The following is a 24,252-nucleotide window of genomic DNA, read 5'->3' on the forward strand; positions in this document are numbered from 1 at the left end:
GGTTGATGGCACTTTAAGTCAAACCATAAGTACGTTTAAGATTCTACTCCACATTGCTTTATTTCCCTCAAGATAAACAAAAGTCAAGTATTAACCCCGAATTAACACCATAAGTAAGAATGAAACTTCAACCGTTAGACCATACTAAAAATAGATAATTAGGGATGTCTGACGTTGGCTTTTTTGACGATAACCGATATGCCGATATTGTACAACTCTCAATTTCTGATATCAACCGATAACGATACCAATATGTGCAACATCACATATCTTTTTCTTGAGTAAAATTGTTCTAAAGTTCTTGTGCCTTGATTTATGTTATTTTTGGAAAGATTTTTATTTGTAGTTAAAGGGGTATAGTTTAATTAATTAACTTTCATAACTTAATTAACTTTCATGTTCATATTTTATATTCTTATTTTATTGCAATACAACTACAAATATATATATATATATATATACACTACTGTGTGAGATCCACAAAGATCTTATCTTAGCCATTCTGAGAAGAACAAATACGTTGTTTTCGGTGCCTAACTGTTTCCGAAGTATATCAGTGCGTGTGTTAATGCATAAACGAGAGGCATTAACTTAAATTTCTTTGTAAAAAGGCGCTCTATGAAAGCAAATACATTTATTTGTATTCACTAACAGCGCAGCCTGGCCACATCCAATATGGCGGCGATGTCAACGTAAGGCTCAGCACTCGGTGCGGTGTCTACGTGTATGGATTTGACAACGGCACTTCCTGTTCCTGCTTTGCTGTACTGTTATTGTAAATAGCTGCTAAATTACATGTTTAGAGCTCACATAGTTGTTGATTATTCAGCAATATTAGTTGGTAGTGTCTTGTCTGTTATCTACCTATTAAGTTGCTGTGTGATGTTTTTAGCTCTTTCTTTAAAGACACCATGAGTAAGAATGAAATGTGGAATGGTCAACCCCCACGATTTCCAGGGAGCTGGGAAGTTCATGGTGAGCTTTGTTGTTACTCTGCTTAAGAAATACGGAGTTACTTCTTCCTTATAGACTTGCGAGTTTTAATTATGTGATTCAGCAATATTGCAATTTCACAACATTGGCGCTAAAAGCTTCATATGGGTTTTCAACGTCGGCAGAAGACCAATAGTGATGTTGGCTGAAATCACAGTTTTATGGCAATAGCGGGCCGATATTATCGGACAACCCTATAGATAACATATGTATTAGCTCAAGGGGGTCCAAAGTGCAGCTCGTGACTTTTTAAATTTTTTTTTAATTGGCACCACGTTGGAGAAATACAATTAAACACTCAAAAAATAACAAAAATTGGAAAAAAACCAGCAAAAATGCTCAATGTAAAGTGAAAAACCAGCTGAAATGAAATTAAAAAACAGTTTCGCTTTTTTTTAGCTTTTTAAAAAAATATGTATTTTTTTATAAATAATATATTAATATTATAATAAATAATAATAAATATATATTATAAATTAAAGTGCCCCCCCATCCTTTGAATTTTCTGTATGCAGCCCTTGGCAGAAAATGTTTGGACACCCTTGCAGTAGGAATGTTACAGAATACAGTACAACCATCTTTTTTATGCAAAAAGGTTGTGCTTTTATAAGGAAAAATGCAGGATTTTTGCAAGAGCAAAGCTGTAATTTCACCAGGAAAAACAACAATTTACGACTAAGTCTTTATATTTTGAGAAAAAAAGTCATCATTTTATGCTATTAAAGCTCAATATTATGAACAGAAGGACCGTTGAGATGTTCAGTAAATGAACATGGACATTTTTACACTTTCTCATGTCCGAAAAGGAGTAGGAGCAAGAAGCAAAACTCATCAAATGTTTTCTAGGTTGGCAGGTGTGATACTTAGAGACAAAAGCTTTGTTGTATTATTGGGATACGCCCCTCAGTGGGACTCCAGCCAGTGTGAGGAAGACCCTGCAAAGGATCAGCGTGGAGGGTCAGTGCCCACCAATGAGGTGCTATAATGGACATTTTTAACACCTTTCTCCAGCTGGCATGGGCCCCACCCCACTTGTAGACGTGCCATCAGCCCAAGAGCTCTACAGAGATATGTCTGAAGGACTATGGACCTGTAGGCCTCGTGTGAAGTGATTGGAGAAGCTGATCATGGATTTAAAAACTACATCGATGTCACTGTGGACCCTCACCAGTACACCTCCAGGAAGGACCGCTACCGTGATGACGCCATCTGTTCAGTGGTCCACACTGCCCTCACCCACCTGGAGATTGAGCTGGTGCAGAAGCTCCCTCACTAGGGAACTGGACTTTCTGACCAAGAGAACACAGACAGGATCGCGAGTTATTATGGAAAAGTTCAAATGAGCGTCGACTGTCGTTGTTGTTGCAACAGTAGCGTCTGCGACGTCATCCGCCCACACGCGCTCAGGTGAGAGCTATACCTGCGGTGAGGGCGTGGTCCTCGCGTCGTCCTCGGGTGCACAAGTGGCGCACACACAGAGGCCGTTTGCCCGCGGAACGTCTGAGTCAGCTGAAAGATGAACAAGTCTCCGAGTGTGTCCTCCGAGGGCTCCCTCCCTCCTCCGCCGGACGACGACGACGACGACTCCAGCTCGGCTTGTTCCGACGAGCTGCTGGGCTCTCAGTCGCGCCGCTGGCTGGCCGACCTGCTGACGGGGGAAGATCCTGCAAGCAACTACGCAGCCAACGGGGACGTGACCCTGGGCCGCGACGGACTCTTCGTGGACTTCCACTTCCCTCTGGGGGAGCTGGAGATGAAGACTGGGGTGAAGTGGAAAAGACCAACGGTGAGGCACAACCTTTCTCATTAATTAAAAGCAACGACTTGTTTGTCTGTACGGTGACGTCACTCTACTGACCAACCGTGATTGACGCGGTCATCTGACAATATTTTATTTATAGTACGCACGTGCATCTCAATACATTCGAATGTCTTTGAAAAGTTCATTTATTTCAGTAGTTCAATTAAAAAGGTAAACATTTAATATTATTATACATAATATATATATTTAATTTTAATGATATATATATTATATATATGTTATTTTATAATTAATTTTTTAACAATTATTTGTATTAGTCTTAAGTCACTCCTTTATTTTAAGTTTATTGTTCCTGTCAATTTTGTATTTAATAATAATAATAATAATAAATAATTTTGATGATTATGGCTAATAGCAAGAAAAAAAAACATTCAATATCTTAAAAAAGTAATAAAATGTAAATATAATAATTAATATATTACTGGTTCACGCTGTAATTAGCAAATGAACTGCAAAACTTCCTGAGCCTTTAACTTTTGCAGCATATTCTCATTTATTGAGATGCACCTGCATATTTATTATTCTTGTGCAACTCTACTGTATCATGCCACAGCTCTCAGCATGCCCCACTACAACCGCAAGAATGAACATATTGTCAAATAGCTCTCAGACAGTTTCAATCACAAGTCAGCATTATTCTGTAGGCCACAGACTGCAGGTGTGCCTAATGAAGTGACCATTGAGTGTTGACTTTCACTTGAAATAGGAAACCCAGGTACAGAGAGAAAGTTGTGTGCAGGCAATATCAGTGCAAGCAAGCAGTTGACTTGTACTTTTCAATAGGCTATATGAGATACCAGAAATACTTGTACGGCAACAACACAGCAAAGCTTCAACCTGCTGATGTACACATTGTGACAAATATCCTAATAAGTACACGCCAAACAACAAACATCTCTCTTCTTCCTACCTCTTTTTGTTTTTATTAGGAGTTGTGCACATCACCGCAGTTTACCGTCGATGGAGCGTCACGCCTGGACGTCCGCCAGGGAAAGCTCAGTAAGTGTGACACGTGAACAATAACAATAATAATAGTTATGAGGCATTATTGTGGCTGTTGACTGCAGGATGGAGGATCCTTTAAAGTCACATAATTGAAGTACAAATAATCTGTTCCGGTGTCAAACTGCCGCGAATGCTATTCTTTATAATAGTAGCACAACATTTGGATCACACTTCAAACCAAGGAGATTATACAACAGGAGAGCCGACTCGGCATCCACTTCCATATTATGCCCTGGGCAGGTTTGGCCGCCATTATAGGGGGCAGAAATACAGAAAAATTGCATTGAAAACATGCCCTCGGCACACTTCTCAGCCATGAATTGCTCAGATAGATGGTCCAAAAGACCAGAATTGTCATATTTCAAGTTCCCCAAATACAAAGACCAGGATGTGTGATAAAAATGTTGTAGATTTATTACACTGGTTGTTGTAAATAAGCAGAACATTGGACAAGACTTAAAGTGTATATTGTATGGGACTCCCACACAATACATCTTTAAGATAATTTGTTTCTCTGGGTGATTAGTTGAATTAATGACCAGTCAGAGATGATGTTGATGATTTAGATTATAGTGTATCAAATGTATTAACAATGGCATTACTGAAATAAATGTTGCAGTGTGTCAATACTTCCAGTTAAATATCCATATAATATAAGTACTTTTAAATTAAATTTGTGTTGTTCCTTATGGTCATGGTAAAAAAATAACCAGATTTTTTTTTATCAACTTGGAATGCTAATTAATGGATTAGTGAAATGGTAATGAATGATGTCATGTGTGGCCCTACCCACACTTGCAGGTTATATTGTAATTGTTTAATTATATACATACTGAATAATATATAATAATAATGTTGCTTGTTAAGCCTTAGTAACACTGTAAGGGAGGGAAATGTCTATATTTTTATTAAATTGTTATTTTATTAATTTGATCAATTACAAGTAGTATGATTTATTATCATTTTTTTAATGTTGATTGTTAAGTGCTGGTAACACTGAAAGTAAGGAAAAAAGTAAATTAAAGAAGAATAAGTTTCTTTTATACATCTACATGTAGGTCATATTTCTGCAGTTTAATGGATTTTTACACATTTATATATACAGTAAATCCATATATATATTCATTGTGTTCACTAAATAACATTCATCCATTTTATCAAAGTGTACCAACAGCGTATAACTTTATTTTATACTTCAGAGCTCGTTCAATTGTCCGCCTAGCCCCGCCCACCTCTCTTGCCCCCATCATGGCAGACTTTCAGGTCCATGCCATTCTTCACTCTGTTCCATTCTCTTGCGGCTAAGTCGGCAATCCTGTTCTTAACTCTGAAATCCTTGCTTTAAACAGCTTTATTATGAGCAATGGATGGCTGCGTTCAAAGACACCACGTAACGTAAGTTGAATTCACGTTTTGAGTGGAGATGTACTTTCTGTGATTTCCGGGCATACTCAAATGCAGAACGTTGTACTTCCGTATTAAGTTACAACGTGAGAGATAAGAATATCCACTTAGTGTTTTTCTTTGTATTTCTGTTTATTTAGACCACAGACGTTGTTGTGATTTTTGGAGTGCCAGTGAATGCAACTCGCTCTGGTCTAGTGACAATGAGGAAGTGTCGTTCCTACTAAAACTAACAAGTTCATAAAACAATATTATCCTACATCATATAGAGGGTTTGTACTCTGCTGCGATACGTCAACAGTTACTGTTTCCCAAGTATATTAGGGCGTGTGTGAATGTATAAACGAGAGGCATTAACTAAAATTTCTTTGTAGAAAGGCACTTTATGAAAGTAAGTACATTTACTTGTACAGTATTCATTTACAGTGCAGCCTTGACACATCCAAGATGGCGGCAACGTTGACGTACGACTCAGAGCTCGATACAGCGTCTGTCGATATGTCTATGGGTATAGTGACATAGGATGTGTCGTTCCGAGGAAGACTAGAGACCTGTTTGTGAGTTGGAGCTACACTGTACATGGTGTTGGAATTGCACAGCTGTCGATGTATTCAAGTTAGAATAAAGTTTTGAAAAAGTGTCACACTCTGGGAAGCTATTTTTAGCTCCGTCAGCGGTCATAACACAGAGCTTTGGCCCTTGACATGATGCGCATGCGTTAATGACGCTAAAAATGTAAAGGCTGTTAACGTGCTATTTTTGACAGCCCTAAAGAAATAGGAAGAAATTGTTCATAATAAATGAAAATAAGAGGAGACATTAAATAAGACAAGTAAAAAAAAAATAATGAGGATAAATATATAACTACTGGAGTAAAAATCTGGATTGAATCACACTTTTCCCAGGGGTGTGGCCCACGGCACATTCTAAAAATACAATTTAACCAAGAAAACAAAAAAAGCAAAAATTGGAAACATCAGCAATAATTTTACAAGATTAAATTATGTGAAAAAAAAGTTGGAACCTAACAAGAAAAAGTCATATTTTATTTGAAGTTGTAATATTATGAGCATCTAACAAAACAAAATAAAGTTGTAATTTTTTAAATATTACATTTAGGAAAAAGTTATAATACTATAGGAATAAGTTCATAATATGAGAAGAAAATATATGAAATTATGGAAGAGGAAAGTTGAAATCTTTGGAAAATTAAACAAACAAACAAAAAAACAACAGAAAAAAGAGCCCATACTAATGATGGGCTTTTTCACCTACTGTATATGACAAAGCTGAGATGCAGTTTTTTCTTGAAATATATATAACTTATTAGCATATCTACATGTGTTGCTTTATCAAACATCAATGTGGCAAAGTTGCATCCTCTCATTTTTCACTACGTGGCCCTCGCTGGAAAAAGTTTGGACACCCTTGTTATAGATGGACACTTCATTCATCCTTTGCAGGAAATGCCTTTGCTAGAGACAGTATAGAATGAGCAAAAATAAAATAAAACAAAAAAATCCAAGCGAAAAATGTTAATAAATAAAACTAAACAGCCTTCGGTGTACGTTATGTATGATCAGTACTTGTGTGTTAATCAGATGCGATCAGCATGCTTCCAACTTTGTGGGAAGACCCTTTACTGTTCCCACTGCACAAAGCATGCTCCATAAAGGCATGCTTGGGGGTGTTTGCGCTGGAAGAACAATCATAAATGGACGTAAAATCCCTAATGACATTCTCCATAATCTTGTCGAAAGCTGCTCTCTCTGAAAAGACTGCACATTGTCTTCTCCTTTCGCTTTCTGTAGCTGTCAAAGTGGTCCAAATATGCCACTAATCAGCTTCCTGTTCTTCCTCAGGCGACTGCTGGTTGCTCTCGGCCATTGCATCTCTGGCCGTGCACCCAGCTCTGCTGGAGAAGGTGGTACCTCTGGGTCAGACCTTCCAGGACGGATACAACGGCTGCTTCGTCTTCAGGGTAAGCACCTGCTTTAAAAAAAAAAAAAAAATCTGTGGTGATTGGTCTCTTTGATTTCCCAAGCCACGCTTGGACCTGATAAGAAGCTGCAGCACAGAGTCAACCTTCTGTTGCCTCAGGCGCTGATCTTCAGTAGAACCTGTTTTAATGTACGCTGCACGCTGCACACTTCTCACTCAAGCCCCTCCTCTTCCTCCTGTGTAGTTCTGGCAATACGGTCAGTGGGAGGACGTCCGCATCGATGACCTGCTGCCCACCAGCCACAACGACCTGATCTTCCTCAGCTCACCAGAGAAGCACGAGTTCTGGAGCTCTCTGCTGGAGAAGGCCTACGCCAAGTGAGACTCTGTGTGTGTGTGTGTGTGTGTGTGTGTGTGTGTGTGTGTGTGTGTGTGTGTGTGTGTGTGTGTGTGTGGTTTAGAGGCCACACACAGTTACACTCATTAGCCAGAACATTAGGTACAAAAAGTTTGCAGCGGTGTATTGCATCATACTGGGAGATGTTTGCAATACATTGCCACCATCCGTGCCAAGTTCTTCTCATTTCTGCATAATTTTTTGCCCTGCATTCAGCATTTGCTACCTCACAAATTTGTGGATTTTTCAGCAAAAAATTTTCTTTTTCACATGTTTTTTTTCTGCACAAACATAGGCCACATCTCGTCCTCCATAATTGGGTAATACAGTCATTTATAAATATGTGATATAATACAAGTTCAGTAATACAAGTCAAATTCCAGCGCTGAATCTAATCTAACCTATCCCAGCTGACTTCAGGCGACAGGCGGGATACACCCTGGGCTGGTCGGCAGCCAATCGCAGAGCACATATAGACAAACAACCATTCACACGGGACAATTTAAAGTCGGCAATTAACCTACAGTAACCTGCATGTTTTTGGATGTGGGAGGAAGCCGGAGTACCCGGAGAAAACCCACACACACGCGCGGAGAACATGCAAACTCCACACAGAAATGCCCAGGGGAGAATCCAACCCAGGTCTTCCCGATCTCCAGGCTGTTACTGTGTTGGCCAACACTAGACCACCGTGTGGCCTCACCTTAAACCAGTGTTCTCAATTATTTTCGGTCATGAAATGTTCGCCCCCAGACTGTCCTCCCTGCCTCTGACGTCCCCCTCCTGATGGTACACCGCCCCTGCCCCCCAGGGGGTCCCGCCGCACTATTTGAGAAGCCCTGCCTTAAACAATCACCAGTTGCCTATAAAAAAAAACGCGTTGCAAAGTTTAACGAGAACTTAACCACTGCATTATAAAACTAGATTCAAGTCAAATTCCTCAATACCAACAACAAAGGATACCATACTGTCACCTAGTGGTAGCGTATGGTATTGTTTTAATGAATAAGTGGTGTGCAGCGTAACAACACACTTTGTAATTACTTTGTTGGTCTTTAGTAATACGTATGTTCATCACTGTTGGTTGTGGAATAGTGGTTCTATGGTTAACATCGTTTTCTACTTTGCCATCCTTTTGTGGCGACCTCACAAAAAAGCCAAAGAAAAAGTCCAACTCGCATATTGGTAGTAGGTCCTTAAAGGGATAGTTTGGATTTTTTTGACATGAAGTTGTATAACATCGTCATCAGCAGTGCAGTCCATTAATGGTGACTTACACCCCCCGCTTGGTCCCGTGAGCCCAGTTCGGGTTGGATTTCGGTGATGAGGAACGTAGTTTCGGTTAGTTGCTGGGGCTGCTGAAGTAAAGAGTCTGGCTTCTCAAAACAATATGCGTTCAAAAGAGTAATACATTTTCATCACAAAAATGCCTCCTCGGAAAAAACAAATCGGCATCACAAATTGCTCTGAGTTACTTTCTCTCTTGCGTCGTATTACTGCGTGCTACCGCCTGTCCATTGTTTTGAATGTGGCGAAGGTGGCTGTGACCCTCGCATCTTCCTCCGCTGTGGAACACAGAAAGAACGCATCTTGTGTTGAGGAGCCAAACTCTTGACTTAAGTGGCCCCAGCAACTAACTGGAACTACGCTTCTCATCACCAAAATCCGACCAGAACTGCACTGCACTGCTGATGGGGATGTCATACAACTTTATGTCAAATAAAACCCAACTATCCCTTTAACAGCAGCAGAGTGCTCCTGTCATATTGAGGATCTTTGACTAGCTTTATTGTAGCAGGTCCTTAGCAGCAGAGTGCTCATGTCATACAGAGGATATGTTTGTAGAAATTCCTCAAAAACAGCAGGAGTCTCCTGGTGTTATATAGAGGATCTTTCACTAGTGTTTTTGGAGTAGTTCCTTAAAAGAGAAGAGTGCTCCTGTTATATAGAGAATCTTTGACGAGCATTGCTGTAGTTGGTCCTTAAAAACAGCAGAGCGCTCCTGTCACATTAAGGATTTTTGGCAGGCTTTTTTGTAGCAGGTCCTCAAAACAGTACTCCTGTCATATAGATGACATAGATGACGTGTGTGTGTATGTGTGTGTGAATGCCAGGCTGAAGGGAGGCTATCGAGCTCTGGACATGGGTTTCCCACATGAGGCCATGGTGGACATGACCGGGGGTGTGGCCGAGGTTTTAAGTGTGGCTTTGCTGCCCAGAGACCTTCCAGCGTTCATCAGGCAGCTGCTGGCCAAGGGAGCGCTCATCAACTGCGCCAACACCCTGGTAAACTAAATAAAGGTTTATTTGGCGAGGAGGAGGACCTGTTTGGTCACGTTTTCATCCCACCATTTGAGTCTCTCATTAACTCCACCAAAGACTTTTTTATTTTTACTGGCAATGACTCATGACTCTTTTGTGCATATTTTGAATGGATGCGCTTCCCCCACAGGGTCCTTTGGAAAGCAGGAATGAGCTGGGAATCATGTTCAGACACGCCTACTCGCTGACGGCGGTCGAGAAGGTAATTAGTGTTTATACACATTTGTCAGTCAAAGCACATTTGATTAAATTCTTTTTTCTTACATAAATACATATTTGAGTAAAGTACTTTGTTTTCAGTCATCTTGAATGCATTATCAGAGAATTCCATTAATTAAAATGAGCAATTACTTGTGAGTGACATGTCCTGTATCCTTTATGAAAAAAGGGTTGGCCATCAAACGAATAGTGGGAAAACTACATTAACAGGAAGCAAGTGTAGCTAGCAGACGCACATCAATAGTAGTAGCTCGGGTCATTTTTTCCTGGATATGTCACGCTTGTTGCTGGGCAGAATACGTAGGGCTCCACCAGCGCTGTCCAATAGGTCAATAAAAAAAAATCGCATTTACTAGCCACGCCCATTAGCTTGTTTAAATGACAACTTAGCGACTTTGTACTTATTTTTAGGAAGTATTCGGACACCTTTGGCGAGTCTTTTTTAAGCGACTTGTGACAAGTATAGCGCCTTTATTGCGTTACTGGAGACTTTCAGAGACGCTGACGTGATCGCACGCATGTTCAAGCGCATGCTGAGCGCATGGACTGCGTTGCTAAAGCTAAGGCTAACCCAAAACAGCCGCAAACGATAAAGTAGTTCAAACAATTTATCAGTTGAACCAATATGTAGACTCTTAGCTGCTGACACGAGGCTTTAAAGGTGTTGTCAGGAGCATCTTACACTTCGGTGATATTGTTTACGTTTTCCATTGACTTCTGTAGCTTCCTGCTGTGTTTTTGTGTGCGTCCATGTTTATGTTCCGGTAAACTCGGCGGTGTAGTTCCGCCTTGTTGTATTGTGTTTTTTAGCCTGATAGAGCATCTACTCCGTGATAAATACACAATTCCTAATGAGCCATTTAGTTTTAAAGCCGGAATTAAGGGAGTAAACCCAGTTCATGTTTGATCCCTCCAGGTGCAGACCACATATGGACCAGTGGACCTGGTGCGCATCCTCAACCCATGGGGTAACACCGAGTGGGAGGGACCGTGGAGTGACCTACGCGGGTACTCTAATTTTTCTGAAATGATTTAAAGTGCTCAGATTCTCTCACACTTAAAATTAATAAATACATTTTTTCACTTATTTTGCAGTCCAGAGTGGAACACAGTGAGCCCTGAGGAGCAACAGAGACTGGACCGAGTCCGACGGGAGGATGGAGAGTTCTGGTGAGCAATTATATTATTATTACTATTATTAGGTGAAGATGTAGCGCAAGAAGGAAGGAGGAAGGAAAGAAAATCAGAAAGGAAGAATCTAAAAAAGAAGCCGGATGGTGTGAAGAAAAAGCAGTGAAAATAAAAAAAATCTGTCCTTCTTGTGTCTCCTCCTCCAGGATGTCTGTGTCAGACTTCCGTCAGAACTTTGTCACCATGGAGGTCTGTCACCTCACTGACCTCTGCGAGCCGGCAAGCGCCAGCGTGCAGCCGTGGGCGTGTGCACTGCACCATGGGACTTGGGTGCCACGTGTGTCGGCGGGGGGCCCTCCTCAAGGGGGTACAGGGGCACCGAGACACACACACACACACACACACACACATATTCGCGGTGAAACACAACTGACCACTTGTTGCAAAGCAGATTTCAGGAAGTTACGCTAAGTAAATGGACTCACATTCAAAGCAGGGAGACTCCATCGTCGCCATACGCGTCCTCACATTTCATAATATTAACACTGCCTTACATTTAAGCATCTAAAATAGCAGCTTGACCCTGGAACACATGTCTTGTGCAACTAATGCCGCAATTAATCCTCAATTTGTGTGTGTTTCAGGTTGGTTCTGGCAGAATCCACAGTTTGACTTTGTCCTCTCTCAAATGGACTACGGCTCAGATGACTCTCCAAATTCCTGCTTTTTCATCTTGGCTCTGATGCAAAAGTATCATAGACGCAGAGGAATCACCCTGTCCATTGCGCTGCACATATACCCGGTATGGAGGCTGACACATGTCTTTACATAGAGCCTGGATAGCTCAGTCGGTAGAGCATCAGACTTTTAATCTGAGGGTCGAGGGTTCAAGTCTCTGTTCAGGTGGCTTATTTTAAGGTCCCCAATAAATTATTACTAATAAACCAACGCAATCAAAGTCACGCTTGTCTTCACGTCCAGGCGCCTCACAAGGACAAGCACCTGTCCCCTCAGGACCTCAGCGGCCTCCGGCCGGCGCTCTGCAGCAGCCATTACTCCTCGCGGCGGGAGGTGGTCCTGCGAGGCACCTTGCCGCCGGGTCGCTACGTCATCATCCCGTCCACCGCAGAGCCCAATCAGCAAGGTTCCTTTCTCCTGAGGGTGCTGACAGAGCGAGTCGCCGCCGCCAGGTGAGTCCTTCTGTTGTCATTACACTTCTCAGTCATCCAGATCAGAGTTTCATCAAGTAGTCCTTTATCATGTTTACATCCCCACTTACTAAAATATACCACCCATGTTTACTTTTCTTCTGTGTGCCAGTCAGACACTTAAAGTGTTTCTTTTGGAATGAAGATGAATTGTGTGAACGATGAAGAGCATTCACACGCTATTCCGACAGTTTGCTGACTCTGCTGTGTGTTTCCAGCCCAGCCCAACGCTCGGTAACACGTGACCTGTCTTCAGTAAAAGCGGTAAGACGCATGAATCATGGACTTTGTGTGCTTGAGTCATGTGAGCGTCTCCTTCTTCTTCCTGTCTTCCTGCAGCCTCATTTTCCTCACCAGGCAGCTCTCCCTTCACCGAAGTCCATGAAACTGCTCTTCAAGAAACACTGCAACAAGGTCAGGAAACTCATTTCAAAGTGAATTCATCAGAGTGAGTGCGTGTCAAGTTGCGTCGGTCTTTGTGTGCTGTCAATTCGTTACAGAGAGGATTCTGTAAACCCCATCACCTTCATAGCCTGCTGACAGAGACCATCCAGGGAGGAGGTCAGTGCTGCTCTCTCATTGGCTGGTCACTCTGCACAAGGGGTGGGGCGAAAGAGTAGGGGGCATCACTACCCCTCTGATCCAACAGATGGCGGTGTTTTTTGTTTTGCTTTCTGTCCTTTTTGTATTTCTTTGTTCCCAAAGATATTTTTTCATATAAAACCAACGCATGGTGCTTTTTGCCACTTGTTGCTAGGCAGAATTTGTGCTTACAAGCTCACCAGTCACGCTCACTTTGAGGTTTGCCTGGCAACTGGGGAAAAATGGCTATTTGATTTATAAATAAGGAATCCTACTTTGTGGAAATTCATGTATCCCATTCAGGTCTGGAACCAATTAACTGCGATGAAGGAGGGGTTACTGTCATTTGACTTGGCACGTTCTGGCATAAAGATGCAGCGTGTATTGAAAAATGTCCTTGCTGTGTTTTGTCAGTGTTGGCGGGCAGTGAGAAGTACCTGGCCCTGGAACACTGCAAGAGCTTGGTGGTCCTCATGGATGTATCCTTGGTGACTCTGCTACTACCCCCTCCACCCCCACTTCTATTCCAGAGCCTGGATAGCTCAGTCGGTAGAGCATCAGACTTTTAATCTGAGGGTCCAGGGTTCAAGTCCCTGTTCAGGCGGGAGTATTTTAATGTGCTGTCAATTTATGGCGATGTAGTTTATAGTACGTACAGTATATCGTATAGTACAGTTGTTTGTGGTTTTAGTGACATATCCAGACATGCACACTCAGTAACAGGTTTTTGAACACCGGTATAAACGAAATCTTCAAAATGAAACAATCTTACTGCACAACATGATCATCAAACGTACGTATTTGTTCATATAAAGCACGCACACCAATGAACAACTTTACGCTCTGTCTCCTTCCTGCTTTCCGCTCTGTGCGCTCTGCACTGTGCAGGCGCTGCGAGGCGTTCAGACGAGTGTCAGGTGTTCCATTTGTTTTCCATTTTTATTCACATACCCCCTATGACAGTTGGTGTACTCCAATTTGGGAAAAGGGCTTAGTTTATATTGACCTTCACTAGATTGCTTTAATGAACAAAAATGAATCCAAATGTAGTTTTTTATATTTCTGTTTCCTTGACGCTAACGTTTTCTCCAGAGCCAAGGCATCGCGCAGCTAAACTGGCAGGGGTTCCAGAGCCTCTGGGACAAGATCCGGATGTGGACGGTAAGTTTGGCGGGCGGGCGTGCATCCTGCGTGGGACTTTGTGCTTTGGCTCTAAACTTTGACCTCCTGACAGGACATCTTTATGGTGTATGACAAGAACAAAACTCAACATCTGGAGTATGAAGAGGTGGGCCCCGCCCTGAAGGCTGCAGGTGAGACTGCAGACCAATGAAATTGATGAGGTCGGTGGGCTTGCAGTTCCTCGTGTAAGCTGCAGGGGCAAATCCCACACTTTCATTTTTTTTGTTTTTTCTAAATGAGTTGACTGAGTCTGCAGGTGTTACCACTGAATTCATGCTTTTGACCACTTACAACCCACAGGGTGTATTTTCTCTGTGCTGTGTCCGCTGCAGGCATCGTAGTGGATGATCTCATCATGCAGCTGGTCGGCCTGAGATACACGGAGCCCGACATGACCATCAGCTACCCCGGCTTCCTGTACCTCGTCATGAAGCTGGAGAGCATGATCCGTAAGGAGGGCAGATGGGAATTTAATGCTTTGTTTTTGAAATAATAGAGCAAAATATGTTTCATGGGAGCATTTTTTAATCAATGAATGAATGAGAGGTTGGACTATAGTGTGAGAAGCACTGTCATCGGGGTTTAACTCGGAATACAACCGCTGCTCCTCTGCATTGAGAGAGAGGAGCCAGATGAGGTGGCTCAGGCATCTGGCCAGGATGCCTCCCTGGGGAGGTGTTCAAGGGCACGTCCGACCGCTAGGAGGCCTCGGGGAAGACCCAGGGCACGTTGGAGAGACTATGTATCTCAATTGGCCTGGGAAGACGATGGATGGATGGATGGAGGTTGGACTAGTCCTTAGTTGTCCCTGAATCTCAACACTTCATCTTAGTGAGACATTTTATGCTTCCATCTTTGTGGGAACACTTGTGCACCAAGCAAGGTTGTAGAACGACAAAATTCCTCACAGACACACTCCAAAACCTTGTGGAATGTCCTCCCAGAAGAGTGGAAGCTGTGTCCCGGTACTTTATATACAGTATGTGTTTATTTTTGTTTTTTTGACATCTTTTACAGACAAATTTCACGCGTACGACATGGTGGGAATGGGAAGCATCTCGCTCAACTACAGACAGGTGAGCAATTCCACATCTCGCCTCGTCTATTAACTCTCAGGACTCCACGCCCTCGCTTACGTGGTCTCCACAGGCATAGCATAAAAGGCGGCGTAGCGTGATGATGACTCAACTTTTCAACTCGCGCCGAAAGTGCAGACTTCACACTGCGTACGAGTCTTTAAATGGTGAAAATTGTTCAAGGAAAACCAAACGTGTGATCAATAACGTTCACCGTGATTTTGCCCCTGTGCCGTCAGGTTATTTGTCAGGAAAGCGCCGCTTTAAAAGCACAAGTAAACACTTGCTGAAACATGACACCGTCTTCCTGCTGGTGGTACAAAAAAATGTCATAATGAGTCAATCAGAGCAGTAGCAGCCATTTGGTTGCAGATTGAAGTGGATTAGGGGGGAAAGGTAACAATAATAATAATAATAATAATATTAATATTAATGATAATAATACATTTTATATGTTGGCGCCTTTCAAAACACCAAAGCTCGCCTGACATGCAATAAAATTATCACAATAAAACATACAAATAAAAATAATATTACAAAGGGGGAGCAGCCAGACACTCAAAAAAAAAAATCCAGTGTCAAGAGGAGTAAGCAGTTTTGAACAGGTGAGTTTTAAGTTGTGATTTAAAAATATCATTTAAAAATATCGCAATATCAATGTGGGATTTGAATGAGAGTGTGCTGTCAAGGATGACACCAAGGCTTTTGACTTGAGAAACGGTATGAACTCCACAACCACCGATTTTAATGTTGAGGTAATGGGCCTAGGAGAGTAATGACTTAGAGCCTACAAGAAGAACTTCACTTTTATTGTCATGGCTGATGTTGAGGAGGCCTTGGTTGCGACATAGAGCTGAGTGTCATCAGCGTAACAATGAAAACGTACAGCAAAATAGCTAAAAATATTACAGAAGGGAAGAAGATTAATCATAAAAAGTAGGGGACGGAGGACTGAACCTTGGGGGACACCGTGGTTGATTGGTGAGCATGAAGATTTAACATTGTGACCCTGAATAAATTGCGAACGGTTGGGCATATAAGAATAGTACCACTGTATAGCTGTGCCAGAGACCAAAATGCAGGCTAAACGATCCAGGACGATCCAGGAGGTAAGCCTACGCTGCCTTCTAGTGGCCATCACGCCCTTGGAATTCCTACACAGGTCCTACTTTTTTCCTTTAGGATGAATCTTGAGGTGGACAGAAACATTTTTTTTTTTTTAATGGAACACATTATTTGTTATTTGTGCACATGATAAATTGTAACCGCCAAAAGATTAAGTATTCCACTTGGTTGTTTGCTAAATTTGTACATGCGTTTTTGAATTATGCCTTTTTTATTTGCATTCTAACTTAGAAACGGGTTCATTACACTTGTTAGAAATGACACAAAAAAATAAATAAATATACAATTTGTGGCCGCACGGTGGTCTAGTGGTTGGCATGTTGGCCAACACAGGAACAGCCTGGAGATCGGGAAGACCTGGGTTCGATTCTCCCCTGGGCATTTCTGTGTGGAGTTTGCATGTTCTCCCCGTGTGCGCGTGGGTTTTCTCCGGGTACTCCGGCTTCCTCCCACATTCCCAAAAACATGCAGGTGAGGTTAATTGGAGACTCTAAATTGCCCATAGGTATGAATGTGAGTGTGAATGGTTGTTTGTCTATATGTGCCCTGCGATTGGCTGGCGACCAGTCCAGGGTGTACCCCGCCTGTCGCCCGAAGTCAGCTGGGATAGGCTCCTGCGACCCTAATGAGGATGAAGCGGTATAGAAAATGGATGGATACAATTTGTTTGATTTTAGGCCCAATATGTTAGTACACTATGTCGAAATGAACAAATAACTATACGCTCACACACAATGAGGGTGAGATAGACACGTAAAAATGCGAAAAATTGGCCTGGACTCTAAAGGTTTAATTCATATTTTTGACGTTGGCTGTGGTCTGCTTTGTTTCAGTGGCTGCACATGACCATTTACAACTGAGCACACTTCTGGACTAAGACGATTCCCCAGGATGAATTCCATCTGCAGTGTTTTATTCTAATTTTTTTACCTTTCCAATGTCAATGCGCATCATAGCCACGCTGACAGAAACATTTGTCCAGAGTTGTTTTCTCTCTTGCGCAGACCGTGTTTGAAACATGGCCGCTTATTCTTCTACTCTCCCGCTTGGAAGAGGTGGTGACCTCAACCCTTGGGAATATTTTTGATAAATGACCCTCTGCTGTATTGTGACTGTTTGGTATGTGTATATAGTCGTCTGCCAGCGTCATTCTTTAAACACTCTAAACACATCGACGCCGTGTGTGTGTGTGTGATATCCTGTTGTGCTGCCACTTCTGCGTCCGCTCACACTGCCTTATATGGGCGTTGTGTGACTGTCATACATCAGCCGCACTTCCTGTCTCCTCACCTTTTATAAATGTAACTCACACGCTGTTCTATTCTGTTTCAGTTTCTGTTATTCTTCATACAGTCATACGATTAACCGGCCACTTTATTAGGTACACATTCTAATGCAGTTCAATGCAAATATTCGTTTGCAAAGATAATAATGCTCCACTTCAACGCTTTCTTGTGTGTGGGAGTTCTCAGTGTCTTTAGACACAATGTCTTCTTGTTATGTGCTATGTTAAGCATATTATGACGTAAAGGTTAGAATTAAATCACATAGTCTACGTGCAATTATTATGGGATGCATTAATGGCTGGAGGTTTCACACGACCCCGCTGTCACATGCGTGTTGAAATATTTGCTATTTTTTACAGGATTTTTTTCCATGTCCTGACTGAACTCGAACGCAAGATGTACAAACAATGTATACAGGCTGTAATTTTACATCCCTGTATCAACAGTACAGTCGTCCTTTGTTTATGGCGATATAGGATTCAATCCTAATAAATGGACTATTTCATAGTTACAGCACAGAAAACCTGTTTATGACTTTCTAAATACGTTTTTTATAGGGCGCTGTAGACATGAAATAACACGCCTATAGTCACCTTTACACTCCTATTATGCATTGTTTACAACATATTGTGCAACTCTTAAGCACTTCCACATGGAATGGGAGGAGAACTTTTTTCACTCTGTCATGTGGGACATGCTACGGCTGACTTCATGACTTCATGCAGTGCTCAGGTAATGTGTAAGCTAATGTCTCACCAATGTTTTGTGTCATTATTGCCACCTATGACCAGAATACTACATAACACTTGCATTTCAATATGTTTGGACTAATAATAGACAATTATTCATTAATTAATGTTCTGAAAAAACGAGATATAGCGAGGGATCGATATTGCGAGTGACGACTGTAACCGTTCGTGTCTCCTCTCCTTTTATAAATGTTACTGTCATGCATCTCTATGAGCTCAAATAGGTGTAATTTATACAATTAACCGGCCACTTTATTAGGTACACTAATGCAGTCCAATGCAAATATTTTGCCTTTACAAAGTTCATGCACAGTTTTGATTTATTTTGCAATACAGTGGAACCTCAATTTTCATCATAAATTTGTTTCAAAAAACGAAATGCACGACATTTCTGACCGACGTTCGTTTTTTTCGGCCCTCGGCATATTGTAAAAATACAATTCATTCATGATTATTAAGGTATATTATTAGATATTACACTAGTTTGCTATGCCACCTGTAACACAAAGCTGAGATGTGTGTTTTGTTCAGTGGATTGGTTTTGGCGTCTCTTAATATACAACATGTGTCAAATTGGCCTTCCAAAGTAGATTTAAAACCACCATTCGGTCCAGCCTTGTTTATTTTTATTTTATTTTTTTTAAGAGTGTCACTGGTTCTCGGTGACCCCCAAAGGTCACAGGTCACTCATGTATCACCCGCTAAAGACTCATCTCTTCAATTGCGTGTTTCTTCATTTTCTGGAAGCTTTGAGGCACACACCGTTCTGGGTTTTTACAAGAAAATGAAGTAGTTACACGAGGTTCTCTACTTAGGAACATCCGACTTGTGGACATTCAGCGATACGAACGCAAGCTGACTGGTCTATATTTTCATGTATTTTGTCGAAAATTGCGATATTTTATCATTTGAATTTGTTCGAAAATGGCGCTCTGCAGTGCTACCGTATCATCTACGAGGAGAAGAAAAGGAAGACCATACAAACTTCAATTGAAAGCTTCTTCAAACGTAGATCTGCTACTCCTGCACTGTCGTCACCAAGTGACTCGCCACCAATGCCTACACCTTCGTCTGCACCTTCGTCGCCAATTCCTTCCACCTCAGTAGTTTCCCCTGAACTACCTCTTTTGGAAGAGTCTACCGGCGACGATGATTTTTACTTTTTTTCAATAACTCCTCCTCCTCCACCACCACCAACGATGTATGCTCGACCACTCCTCTTCAAAAGTAAATAACATTCATCATTACGTATTATTATATCATTTTTATTATTGTTTTTTTTCATTAATTATCCTCGTTTAGTATTACTACTAGTAATATTACCTTTTGTTCGACTTACGAACAAATCGACTTGCAAACGGTCGTCTGGAACCAATAGTGTTCGTTAGTTGGGGACCTAGTGTATGTATACATGTACATGTAGTACCTATACAATTGGCAAATTACCTTTTGTTCGACTTACGAACAAATCAACCTGCGAACGGTCGTCTGGAACCAATTGTGTTCGTAAGTTGGGGATCTACTGTATTATTCTTGCAGAAACCTCCGTAGCATATTATATATATATATATATATATATATATATATATATATATATATATATATATATATATAGTGTATCTTTTGGAAATACCTCATTTGGTGGCCCTGTCATAGAATTGAAATTACAGCGCAAGATGCGGTGAAAAACCACCAACACCCACCAGGGGTCGCTGTAGGTCATCAAAGTGTTTTGCTAAGCTTTTCAATAATTCCAATGAACTTTTCCTTCTTTCGGGGGCTGAGGGCTTCAAAGGTGACATGAATATTCATAAGCAATGCAAGCCGTAGGGAAAAAAAGGCATGTGTCAATTATCACCAACACAAACGCTGAAATCTTACCTTCAAAATAAAGAAGTCAAACTGACTCATTTGGGAAGAAAAGCCAACTTGATAACTAAACAAGAAAAGTATTTGAGAGTAACAATACAGATTTTGATTTAAAACAACACCGTAACTTGTTGCCTGTCAGACAAGTGTGTATCCGGAATAACAACACAATGAGTCATATAGAGACTGGAGTCGTTACTTTGAAAGGGTCCGCCGGAAGTTCCGCCCCTCTTACCGGTAGGAGCGGCCGGTTCCGCCCAGCAGCCTCACTGCGCCGAGGAATAGCTTTTCTTCTTCCAGCAGATCTCCCTGCGCACACCGGATACTCCAGCCAAATAAGCCCGCACCGCGACGGCCGAGAGCGGCGAGAGAAGGCCTCCTTCCTACGTCGTGCTTCCGTCCCCCAAACCTGCCTCTGCCACTCGGATCTGATCGCGTCCGGTTCGTTTGACGGTTTTTTTTTGTTTTGCGGAACAGTCTTGCGTGGCGCTCTCGGTGTCCTGTCGCCGACATGGTAGACTATCACGCCGCCAACAACCAGTACTCGTCCGGCGGGGCGCAGACGTACATGGAGCAGGAGAACGACTGGGATCGGGACCTGCTGCTGGACCCGGCCTGGGAGAAACAGCAGAGGAAGGTAAGAGAACCGAGTCGTGCTGGGCCGGGCGGGAATGAGGAAGAAAATGGCAGGGGGAGGGACGGGGAGGTCAGAGAGCGAAGACGGGCCTCACAGCTGCTCGGCTTGCCTCACTTTCTTCCATTTTTCCGCTCCCGGGCCCGGTATCCCCCTGCTGCTTCGGTCCATTTCATTAAAAGATGATTTCCGCTCCTTTCCTGCCGAGCTGGAGAGCTGCTGCCACTTTACTGAAGGTCTTTTCTCCCCCTATACCGCCCACCGGGGACGGAAACAAGGCGCCACATTGTCCAAAAAGTCCAACTTGATCCATGTGTGCGTTTAGGGAACCGAACACTGACTTGTTCTGGCTTCTCAACGCCTTCCGGCCGGTTTGCATGGCGCTTGCGGCCCATTTGTGGTCTCGGATCGGTTGGCCAATACTTGGCTGGAATAATTTTCTGAAGTAGTTTGAAAAGTTTGCAGCAAACATTAAAAGTGACGTGAAATACCACTTAACACTTAAGGAGTGTAACGTTCAAGGCCTTCGTGTGTGTGGGAGTTCTTAGTATCCTTGTTGTGTGCGTGTGTGTGTATTTTTTTAGTTACGTATATTGTAATACAGTTGGTCAGGGGTGTCCAAAGTAATAGTACCATTCCACTTCCCCCCCAAAACACAAAAAGAGTGGGGAAAAATGAGCAAAAAGGCATAATGTCAGGGAAAAAAATGTTAAACTGATGATGCTAACAACACAAATTTGACATGCAGGGTTTTTCTTTACACACACACACACACACACACACACACACATATATATATATATATATATAGCTTTTTAACATTTTTGATTTTTTTTTTTAACCAAGTGAAAAATATTATTGGACATGACTGCAGTAATCAAAGTAATGACCAAGATCACGCAGTCGTAGTGTAAATGTTATATGATTAATTATACGCTGGAAAGTTCACCCTTGCCCTGCTCCCGCATGTACGTCACCATCTGGCAGCACATTTGAAATATTTGCTAATTATTATAGGATTTTCCATGTTCTGACGGTCCTTGAATGCAACACGCTCAAGAAAATGTGCAGCGGGGATGTCCAAAGTGTGTCCCGGGAGGGCATTTGCGGCCTGTGTTTCGTTTTTTTATTGGCCCCGCACAGTGTAGAAATTGAATTAAACTAAAAAAATAGTACAAATAGGCACGATGATGCTAATTGGGAATAACAACACAACACTTTGTCTTTAGATATATATTTATTCTAACGTTTTTGCAAGGTTAAAAAATATACGTGAAAGATTTTTTGATTTTTCAGTATGCGACCCCTGTGTGGAAAACGTTTGGACAGCCTCGATGTATGTCACGTAAATGAATTGGTATAAACTTGTAAGCATACACCGATAACATGTCACGCGCCGTTGCAACTGAAGAAGCTGTGGTTAGAATGTGTCATATGACAAATACCCAGGAAAAAATTGGCTCAACTTGAATTATTACGGTCATCACCGTACGTATGAACGTGTGTGCTTTAATTCCTTGTTTTTGGGGCTCGGGCTTACAGTCTTTGTCTTGTTGCTGTTTCATTAGTGATGCAGGCTTGTTAATATTGCAAGTGGAAAATGAGCCCGCCGCATGTGGAAAGTACTTTGTGGACACGGGGGTGTTAAAACTTTGCTAGACTGCAGAATAACAACTAACGGCATTGCAAGTTGTCCTTGTGCTGAAATGAATACAGGAGGGAAGAGAATACGACAGTTTCCAGCCCTCCACGGGGAGTGTGTTGGAAGAATAATGGGGAACTATTGCTTAACAGTGTGGAATGATTGTGTGTGTGTGTGTGTGTGTGTGTGTGTGTGTGTGTGTGTGTGTGTGAGTGAGTGAGTGAGCCTCTATCTTATTCACTGGTCAGATGACTGACACACTGTGTAACTGTGCATCAACATGCCATTCAGCATTCATTGTGCATTTTGATGGGCCACTCTTCGTTATTGCGGTCACATCCGGCATCTGTCAGTCTGCTCTTCTGGGAAGTCCTCCTGCGTGGATGGTCCAAAGTCTACCAGAACCAGAATACTACCTGGCCAATTATTGACAGTTGTGCAAACACAAGGGCTCGTTGACGACGGCTGATTGGTACTTGATTGATAAGGGACCAAAAACGGCAACGGAAGCCAGCAGCGCGAGCTCGACGTCGGTGGGGGTGGTGTGGGTCGAACGAGGGTACATTCCTGTGGCGTGTCCTCGCTGACTGTGCCAGTCGTTGTGCAAGTGAGCAAAAAAAGCTGACCAGGGTGTGTGTTTGTCGCCCTGTGATGGCAAAAATGGCCTAAATGGTGCCCAGTCCACACCCTATTTCAAGAAACAGTCCACCAAGATTAGGACAAAAAAAACCATTCTGCATGCACATTCCTTCTGTAGTTATCTTTTCAGGAAGCAGAAATAAAAAGTGGGCATGTCCGTTGCCACGCTGAGGATGAGCTTGAACCGCGCACTGGCATGTTGCTTCATGAGGAAGTTCCATAGAGAGGGTGCGGCGGCTGTGCGGACTCTTGTCAACTGCCATCAAGGATGTGATGGAAAGGAGATGTCTCACTCATCAGGCCAGGGGGGTGTCCAAATATTTTCCCACGTAGAGCCGCATGCAGAAAACATTAAAAAATGCAGAAGGGCCCACTTTGATATTCTTTGCTTTTTTTCACCTATTTATTAAACCCCAGTGCTTCCCGTACATTCCTATATTAATGGCGGCCTGCCACTAATTAATTTCGACTGCCACAGATTTCACAGAGTTGGTGCTACCAATAAGATTTTACTTTGACTGTATCACATCCGCTTCCGGTGTGTGTGTGTGTGTGTGTGTGTGTGTGTGCGCGCGTGTTGCAATCTGTAACGCTAATCTCTTCATGCCTCGTGGTCAATTATGCAAATTAGACTGTGACATCATCTCACGTCATCGATGTTGCGAATGAAAAAATGCAATAGAAAAAGGCTGCAAATGCCAAGAACATGCACAAAAACAGCTGACTGAGGGGAACGGAAGTTGGCTCATGTTAACGTAGCACAGGTCTGACTCTCTTTTGTTCCACAAACTTACAGCAGCATTTCTCTCAGGTATGATGTTTTCGGGCTTGATGTGTGTGTTTTTGGCATTTGCGGCATCGTTTGACAGCAGAGTTCATGTGATTGCTGCATTTTTCATTTGTTTTATTTCTTTCTGTGCTTTTTTTTTTTTTTTTTTTTTTGGTTTTGGATCATTTTGTGTTTGGAGTGTTTGGATGTCGCTACGCATTTGCCCCTTTTGGCCACTGTTCTTTCGGAGATACCGA

The 24,252-nt window shown here is 42.3% G+C and overlaps 2 protein-coding genes and 1 non-coding gene across 8 annotated transcripts in view; all 3 read left to right on the forward strand.

The window, feature by feature from the left end:
* The first annotated feature begins 91 nt into the window (after positions 1-91).
* On the forward strand, positions 92-17,578 carry zgc:85932 (uncharacterized protein LOC405875 homolog). The gene is made up of 21 exons (XM_054794992.1): positions 92-975; positions 2,005-2,779; positions 3,745-3,814; positions 7,087-7,205; positions 7,410-7,543; positions 9,677-9,848; positions 10,015-10,086; positions 11,020-11,111; positions 11,199-11,273; positions 11,441-11,601; positions 11,879-12,036; positions 12,216-12,424; positions 12,661-12,706; positions 12,782-12,856; positions 12,943-13,003; positions 13,439-13,503; positions 14,117-14,185; positions 14,259-14,337; positions 14,539-14,655; positions 15,224-15,282; positions 17,241-17,578. Exons 2-21 carry the CDS (start codon positions 2,510-2,512, stop codon positions 17,265-17,267), a joined length of 2,130 nt encoding a protein of 709 aa, XP_054650967.1. The 5' UTR covers positions 92-975; positions 2,005-2,509; the 3' UTR covers positions 17,268-17,578.
* Positions 13,556-13,628, forward strand: trnak-uuu (transfer RNA lysine (anticodon UUU)). Its single transcript has one exon. It is a non-coding gene; the product is annotated as a tRNA-Lys (tRNA).
* Positions 17,579-20,557: 2,979 nt separating the features above from the next.
* actn4 (actinin, alpha 4) overlaps positions 20,558-24,252 on the forward strand; it is a 50,724-nt gene continuing 47,029 nt past the window's right edge. For 2 of the 6 annotated variants that reach the window (XM_054793366.1, XM_054793371.1), the window contains exon 1: positions 20,558-20,948. In XM_054793366.1, the coding sequence (XP_054649341.1) occupies positions 20,823-20,948 (126 nt within the window). In that variant the 5' untranslated portion in view covers positions 20,558-20,822. The remainder of the gene's footprint in view (positions 20,949-24,252) is intronic. The other 4 variants (XM_054793365.1, XM_054793370.1, XM_054793367.1 and 1 more) reach the window with 2 other exon arrangements.

Source organism: Dunckerocampus dactyliophorus, chromosome 12 (assembly GCF_027744805.1).
Source record: "Dunckerocampus dactyliophorus isolate RoL2022-P2 chromosome 12, RoL_Ddac_1.1, whole genome shotgun sequence".
Lineage (NCBI taxonomy): Eukaryota > Metazoa > Chordata > Actinopteri > Syngnathiformes > Syngnathidae > Dunckerocampus > Dunckerocampus dactyliophorus.